We start from the raw sequence: 8868 nt of genomic DNA, 5'->3' as shown, positions 1-8868 counted from the left end.
CCATGACAAAATGTGTATAATTGCATGAAATTAGCTTTAAACCTGCAAAATGTTATCTCCGCCAACAAGAGGGGTGTGAACAGTTTGTGTCATGAACAGTGCTCATGCCCATAGAAATAGAAGTGGAGCACGTGCGCAGGGGGGCGCGGGATGTTCCCCAATGCTGGAAGGGGGGCCTGAGTGAAAAAGTTTGGGAACCCCTGCTTTTAGAGAACAATGAAAATACCGTGGAACAAACAAGAAAGCCAGCGTGCAGAAGTTTGTTCGGGAATGTTCTACTAAAATCAATCAAAACAAAAATATTTTGGGTGTCTTCCAAGTCTCAACTTCCTCAACATTGTTCTGTCTTTAGCACAGCCCCGTGCTATGTGTTCTCCATTCACTGTCCTCTCATTGTTAGTCACCCAGTCATTTCCCTGATGTGCAGATCTTAAGTAGGCATACTGAACAGCGATGGGAATGACATACCTTTTCCTGATATTGGCAGGTAAGCCCCCCATCTCCACCAATGAATGATGCTACCAGTCTTCTGCTCTGTTTAACTCTGCATACAATTGTTTTTCTGTTATATTATGACCAACAAAATGTTCAGTTTATATTATGACTAAATATATACTATATAACTGGAATTATGAATTGTGTGCACTTTTTCTGTGGATTTGTAGACTCCTTGGGTTGAATTCAAATGTAAAGATTAAATAATGATAACTTTAAATGACAAGAGGGTGAATGACAGTCGCCTACTCAAAGGCATTTAAGGGTGTTTTTTTTGCGGTTTTTGAGAAAATAACTAGTTTAGATAAAAAAAATGGATATGAGTCAGTAACAAGGTTTGCATCCAACCATTTAATTCAGATTAATGACCTGATGCATAAAAAAAATAGTTATGACAGGTCATTTTCTCGGTATTGGATCAGTTTGGGTCTGTAAAATGTATTATGCGAGAATTGGTGGGGGAAAAGCCTTAACGCACAAATATTGATACAATAACTATCATATCAAAGTAAACTTGGAGTTACGCGAGGATATGCTGTGTGGTCCTACCACTACTACTTGAGAAAGCATGCAGTTTATTAGGGTCTTATTCTGGTGACGTGATGGTTGATAGAAAAACCATCATGTAGCAGTAAGCTTGGAATCACACGATGATGTTGTAGCCTACCACGTCATTGAAAAGCATGCAGAGTTTATAGGCAGATGGAATAAGTTATTATGACCTTAATAACTTATTTCATAACTTCATAACTTATGGTGATTAAGTGCATGCTGATGAGCTTTGTGCAAATGTTCAATAAATAGAGGGTAGGCTATCATGTGAATGATGCTGGTGACATGATGATCGGAGCTTGGCTGGCAAATTTTTTTTTTAAGGATAAAAAAAATATATATATATCTCATGGTATATCCTACCCTATCCACTGTCTGCTACCTGTTGTCTATACAGCATGTTCCCAAACCAGTGTGCAAGTATGCTATTTATCGCAACAGGTTTAGTGGAAAAAAAATCCAGAGTTGAAAATGCAATGGAAACACATTAAACTTCAGTTACTATTCCATTTAACCCATCTGAACAATACAGTTCTCTTGACATGCCATATTTGAAGTCCACATCTTTTGACTAAAATTTGTATAGCGCCTCATAATCATCACATATTTCCCAAACATTCGGCTACTGTTACGGCCCTCCCTTCTTTTAATTTTCAAATCTACATTTCACAGCTTTTCTCTTATTGAATTCAACTCCGACATTGTCCTTTTGCCTCAGTGGATCGACGTTAACTTTTTCTGCCCAAGTTCCCAAAAGCATTTTGTCAATTGGCGTGTATTTGACGCACGTAGTTAGGCCCTAAAGCTTAGGCTTATGCACTCAAGGCAGATACAAATGAAAGAAAACACTCAATGTAGACTATAGATATGAATTGCACAAGAATTATACATTTCTGGATTTTTTTATGCATTGTTTTCTCTTTATTCAACCCGCACCCCCTACCCGCTCGTCATCCACACAAGATTTAATGACCCTTAACCCTCCCACCCCACGGATATAATCACGGGGAATGCGGGTTATGAGTGAACCTGCGCATCGCAAGCAGAGGGGAGATACATGACTTACACCAATGATGGAAGGACTCATATCTCCCGGTTCCTCTCTATAAAGTGCCTTTAAAGTTGATCTTTAAAATGGCCTCGTAATTACTTCTGGAGTTGATTCTACATGTATTATTCATTTCTAGGCCCTGAATTACACATTCCATTTAAAAAGGTAGTCTGCCGTTTGGACAAGAAACATTCTATCACGCTGCATGTGTCCACAGTTGCGCATTTTAGTACCAGATGGATACGGGGTATTTTCCAAACTCTATAAGATAGAACTACATTTATAAATGAATAATCTTTTGAATAAGACATGATAATGGATATCCAAAAGGATAAATAAGAGTGCATCAATAATATGGGGAGCTATAAGATATATTAAACTACAACCAGCGTTACAATATTTATTAGAATCAGAATCACCTTTATTTGCCAAATACATTTACAGTGCCCATAATAAGCATTTACCCCCCTTGGATTTCTTCACATTTTATTGTTTTGAAAAATACTTTTGCCAGTGATTACAGCTGTGATCCTTTTTTTGTAAGTCTCAAGAGCTTTGCACACCTGTATTGTACAATATTTGTCCATTTTTGTAATTTTTTTAATTCATCATGCTTTGTCAAATCTTGCCATAGATTTACAAGCAGCTTTAAGTAAAACTGGAAATAGATATTAACCGTCTTCTTGGTAAGCAGCTCCAGTGAAGATTTGGCCTTGTGTTTTAGGTTATTGTCCTCCATGCTGATTTTGCTGAGGTCAATTTTAATTTTAGGAAGGATGCCTGTATCCTACTAGTGAATGGGTGTATTGATATACCACCCGAAACCGAACGAATATGGTCTTATTGGTAGAATATGTGAGTGAACTTCTGTACTCCACTGAGTGACCTTAAACATAATTGAGTGTGTGGGGTACAGAAATGGGGTAGTCATGTTAACCCCTATTATTGCACACAGAGTGAGTCCATGTGACCCATTATGTGATTTGTTAAGCAAATGTTTTTTTCATATTTGTGATGTCTTCACTATTATTCTACAATGTAGAAAATAGTCAAAGTAAAGTCAAACCCTGGAATGAGTAGGTGTGGCCAAACATTTGACTGGTACTGTACACATTGTGAAGTATTTTGTGTAGAAAAGTGAAATAAATCACAATTAAATCAATTTCAATCCCCCTTTGTAACGCAACAAAATGTGCATTTCAAAGAAAGAAGGTCTATGAGAAGGTCAGTTCTGGTGACATTAAAAAAATAAAATGATCAAAAGTATAATTTCCCCCTCCAGAAATAAACCCAAGAACATATCGGTCCATATTATCAGGCAGTTGTTATTTAGCAGTTAGCGTTATCACCTTCTGTAGCCTAACTGATGCAGGATAGTGGCAATATATACATTGGCTGAGAGTTTTCCATCTGCATTTACCCCATTGCAATCACAAACTCTAAACTTTAGCTTGTTGCTAATTAGCAACATACTGATAACTTGAATGTCCCCAAAAAACGTTCCAATGTCACTCAGCCAAGGATCATGTACTATGAATATAATGTAGGCCTGTTACAGCTGACCCGTGTGACATTTAAACCCGGTCTCCCCTAAGCGTTCAACGCCGTTGGCGACATTGGCGAGGACTAACTAGCATAAACCATGTCCCTGCTAATAACTCAGGTTCTAAAATGGTTCAGTTCACTAATCTTTTGGAAATGAGAAATAAGTAACAAAAGAAAGCTCTGTGATACCCTCTTTTAACAGTGGCCATCAAAACTGCTTTCAAAATGTGTGTTTTCCCACGACTGCATTAAGAATGTTATACAATGACGGGGCATGCATTCTCTCCCTGTGTGGCACCCGCAATTTGAATGTGCCTCGAGAGGAATATTATTTTCTCACATAGAATACGACAAGCTGACCAAACTATTCTACTGGGGTTATCTGACTTTGCTGTTGCTACTCGTGTTGTTGGCTCAGAAAAGTTAATTGTGGACAATATTTTTCATTAGATAATTCAAACTGTGCATAACCAAAGGCAGTTTCTGGGGTCTCCGTTCTGCCTATCTTTCATTTGGATCATAGGTCGCCTCACCCGGCCCAGTTTAACACGCTACCACAGCGTAGAGAGAATGGAAAGTGCGTACAGAATTATGTAAAAACAATTTTCATTTTATTTTTTACAGTGTTTTCTGTTGTGGTCAAGAGTCAGCTCAAACCCCAGGGTAAGTACACAGCGTTTTACAACCCCACGCAACCAAAAACATGTATTTTTCACTTGAAGCCAAAAACCATACACGCCTATCTACCTAGTCCGCCCGCCAAGCCTCCACCTGCTCCCCCTGGACCCCCCTTCTTTCTGCTTCCGCCCATTATTTGGCACAATATCTCTGAAAGTGTGATAAAGGCGTTAGCCATTACAGCAACTTTCATATCTCTTCTAAAATGCGATGTCTCAAACGCTGATGCTTGTAATCTACCGCTAGGTGGCAGCATAAACCTAACCTCAGACTGCAGTTGGCAAGTTCACTGTCATTCCGATTTACAGTAGCCAGCAGTGACAAGCATAATATTGTGAGAATTCCTATTTGCACCAAGAGAAAAAAGCATCTCCTCCAACGGTTCTCTCTCCTGTATCTCTTTTCAGTTTCCATGGTCCTCACATTCAAGCAAGTCTACTCTGGGGATACAATAATTCTGAGTTGTGACAACAGCATAGGTAAGGTAAAATGGTTATTCAACAAGGTTGAGGATCAAAATCAAGCCAACAAGACATGGAGCATAAGGGCTGTCTCCGCTAAGAACTCCGGCTCATATCAGTGTGAGAACAATGGACAGAAGAGTGACAACTTCAACATCACAGTTCAAGGTAAATATACCACGCCAACTCCCGAATGCCTAAGCCTCATGGACATATCGTTTCAGCTCAGTGGCATAAAATGTGGGTAGTTTAAATTAAGCAGAGAATTCATAAACTAACAGATATGGCAAGAGTTTATACAAGTATTGCTGTGTTCAAAATGCATGCGTCATATAAATGCTGTTTTCATGCTCAACCTCAACCCTTACTTAAAAAATAAATAAAAAACTCTCCCCTTACTTTACTTTTGAACCTTCCACTCCACTACAATCTACTCTGGACTCACCTGGGACTGCATCACAGAGTACCTTCCACCTGCTACTCTGTTGCTCAAGTCAGGGGAGCCAGTCATCAACATAAATGGCTCAGTAGTCCTGGAGCTGCTGGTGGAGGAGGATGAGAGTCTGAAGGGATGGTGCTGTTGGGTGTACAAGGCTGGGAGAGTAGGAAGAATAACACTCAAGAAAAGTCTGACGACCGAAAATCACAAAGTGTTGACCTTTCAACCCAGCAAACTGAAAGACAACGTCGCCATCTACTGGTGTAGTGACGAGAATAACCTGAGGAGCACCCCCCTCACCATCAAGACCTCAGGTAAAACAACCATTGGTGGCTGCAATGTTTCCATAATTTCAATGGAATTGTGGAATAAATATGAACTCTCGAATTCATGTTTTGGCAATTAATCATCTCGATCCTAGAAACCCAGGACTAAAATATTGTGTCAAATTCTCATACCATTATGTTACATACCTAGTCTGTCCACGATTAGGAAGAATTATAGCCTCCTTGGCAAAGTGTTAATGGTTACAGTAGGCTGTGTCAGACCTCCAAGTTGTTGTAGCCTAGGCCTAGCTTTGACGCAAGGGCGTTTTCACACCTAGTCCGGAGCTATAGTTCGAATCAGAGTGCGATTATTTGTTACATCGTATTATTTTTCATTTGTTCCATTTCGTTTCACATTGCCAAATGTCAAACGAACTAAGATGTCTAAACAAATCACGTGATCATGCAAGTCTATTGTTTGTTGAGTTCATTGTTTATTGGAGAAAAATGGATGAAACTATGATTATCAAAAAGCAGAACTTGTGTCCCCCAAAAATGACTTTGGCTTTGGTCTTCAACAACAAAATGCGTTAGCAAACAGCGCAATAGCTGCTCTAACTGGGAAGTAAGTAGGCTATATTCTGTAGCCTATTGGCGCTTTCAACACAACTGAGAACTAAACAACAAAAGTTAGGTCAAATTATGATTTCATTGTTCTTCAGGTCGGAAAGTCTCTAGAAATATGCCAGAATTGTCCATTTGTAATTCCGAGTTGGATGGCCATTAAAAATATTTTTCCCAGCTCGTTGTTTTCCGGAGCCATGAATTAAAACAAAAGCAAGAAATAGTCTAATAGCAAATGACTTACTAGAATAACTAAATAACTCACCAACAGTAACTTTTGAACCATTCAAGCTAGACACCAAACCGGCTTTCACATCTTCAGGCTATCCTAATTATTTCTAATTCTTTAACATCTTTATAAACTAAATTTTCTTCAGGAACAGTACTTTTCTAGTTTGTATTTAAATCCTGTCAAGCCATTCCTGGGTTTCTTTCCAGTTGTGGGCGTCCAAGTTAAGAGTAGGTTTGTTTCCTGTTTTTCATGTACAGTATATTCTAGTTAAGTCACAGCGTTTGAGATGTATTGGCTTAATAGGTCTATCCAAATCACCTTGACCTTTTATGCTATGCAACATGCTCATGATGCCTCTCCTTTGTTGCAGAACCACACACAAACCTTTACCATATCCAACCACAAGTCCTCCATAAATATGTGACATTTGTCATCTGCTTACTCTCTAACCGGGGAAAAGTACTCCTGGTGAAATCTAACCACCCAGTTACCTATCTTGGGTTCCTGAGCCATTTTCTTTGCTACTATACAGGATGTCTGCATCAAATGATAACCATTTTTTTACTTCCTCTCTTCCACCTTCTCTGTTTCTATCTCTCCTCCAGACCGGGTCGTACGGATGATGATATTGCCTGGGCCTGCTCTTTTGGGGGAGAAACTGAGTCTGCGGTGTGTTGTGTCGGGGACCGACCGAATTAGCCACACTATATTCTACAAGGATAAACAGACGATAAAAGACGGTTCCAGTTCTTCTCATGTTATCAACAATGTGACCGAGTCCGACCAGGGGGTATATAGCTGTCAAGCCACCTTTACGCGAAGCAACAAAGGAGTGCCAAACACAGTCAACTCAACTCAACAAGAACTGATTGTTTCAGCACCCCCTATGAAGGCAGTTGTCTCTGAGTCCGCTGGCCTGTCCTGCTCATGCTCCAGCTGCCCCAACGGCGCCTTCTATCACTGGTACTACAAACAGCACAATCCTCAGTGGCTACCTAAAGGCATCAGCGAAAGCTACACAGGTTTCATGCCGGCTGGTAGTTACGCATGCAGAGCAGTGTGGAAAAACGGGAGGTCTGCACTAAGCAATATCCATCATTGTGAGTTCTACACAAATGAGAGAACCTGAACATATATTATTGGAGCGTGAAAATATGAGAGTAGATTCTTGTTGAAGGACATGCCTGATAGAAGTTTGAAATATTCACATAAAAGTTAGTTGCTCAAGCCAACTCTGCTTAAGCCAACTCATCATACAGTGTAGTAGGCCTATGATGTTTTTTTTTAGTGATACACTTGTCAGCAAAATTAAACAAAGTTAATAAACCTTTAGAATTGGACAAACCTAACATTGATCATCTTTCTGCTTTACTCATAGTGACAGATGACGTCGACGCTCAAGAGACACATGTGCTACTGATCACCATTGGGTTGATCGTCTTGGGGGTTATGCTGGTCATAGGAGCCATAGTCATGTATCGCAAGAGGAGGACTAGGGAAGGTAAGCCTACAACTGGTATCCTCAGCGTGTTTTTGTGTGCACAGACATACATGTTTGTTTAAATGACACATAAGTCTTTTACATGACATCAATTGTTTACCATTCAAAAGTTCTTCATGTATTTTCTGTGTTTCTCTGCTAGAGGCCATTTACCAAGATATGCCCCTGATGACAGTGAAGTCGCAGGATGGAGGAGATGGGGGGTACGAGGAGCTCCACAAAAAACATGGTACCAAGAGAGAGGGAGAGTACGACACCCTGAACACAACTCCAGCACAAGCAGCAGGAGGAGAGAAAACAGAGGGAGCGTACGAAGCGCTGAAGAAAGCAGAAGGAAAGGAGGAGGAGTACCACACCTTGGAGGAAGGAGCGGCGAAAGGTGGGGATGGGGGGTATGAAGCGTTGAAAAAGTCCAAAGATGGGGGAACTGGGGATCTGTACCACACCTTGGGGGCGAAAGGTGGGGATGGAGGGCATGGGGGGTATGAAGCGTTGAAAAAGTCCAAAGATGAGGGAACTGGGGATCTGTACCACACCTTGGGGGCGAAAGGTGGGGATGGAGGGGATGGAGGAGATGAAGCATTGAAAAAGTCCCAAGATGGGGGAACTGAGGATTTGTCCCATGCTTTGGGGGCAGAAGGAGGCAAAGAGTGAGATGGAGAGTTTGAAGCATTGGAGAAGGCTAAAGAGGGGTATACCGATCTCTGGGAGCAGAAAGGGGAGAGGAGAAGTAGGCCTAAATCTGAGACTATAGCAAGTCCTGTAATGACAAGAGGAAAGGTGGGGTGTAGGATCGGTGGCGTAGCGCAGTTTTGCAGGGCCCCCCGTAAGGTCCAAGCAAGGCAGTTTTATAGCTAAGCTCATGCTATTTGACCCATTTTGCCATTAGGCTGAAAGAAAAGTTTGCTGTTTTAGAGCTAATTTCCTGCTATTCTACACATTTTGCCATGAATCTGAGAGAACAGTTTGTAGTTTTAAAGCTAATTTCCTGTAATAAAAATAAATAATTCCTCCCGAGTGGTGC

The 8868-nt window shown here is 40.7% G+C and overlaps 1 protein-coding gene across 1 annotated transcript; it reads left to right on the top strand.

Moving 5' to 3' along the window:
• Nucleotides 1-219: 219 nt before the first annotated feature.
• On the top strand, nucleotides 220-8661 carry LOC110491577. The gene is made up of 7 exons (XM_021565126.2): nucleotides 220-487; nucleotides 4268-4306; nucleotides 4729-4950; nucleotides 5245-5535; nucleotides 6949-7443; nucleotides 7722-7844; nucleotides 7987-8661. Exons 1-7 carry the CDS (start codon nucleotides 454-456, stop codon nucleotides 8496-8498), a joined length of 1716 nt encoding a protein of 571 aa, XP_021420801.2. The 5' UTR covers nucleotides 220-453; the 3' UTR covers nucleotides 8499-8661.
• The last annotated feature ends 207 nt before the right edge of the window (nucleotides 8662-8868 follow it).

Source organism: Oncorhynchus mykiss, chromosome 16 (assembly GCF_013265735.2).
Source record: "Oncorhynchus mykiss isolate Arlee chromosome 16, USDA_OmykA_1.1, whole genome shotgun sequence".
Taxonomy (NCBI): Eukaryota; Metazoa; Chordata; class Actinopteri; order Salmoniformes; family Salmonidae; genus Oncorhynchus; species Oncorhynchus mykiss.
This window is presented reverse-complemented; position numbering and strand designations above follow the sequence as displayed.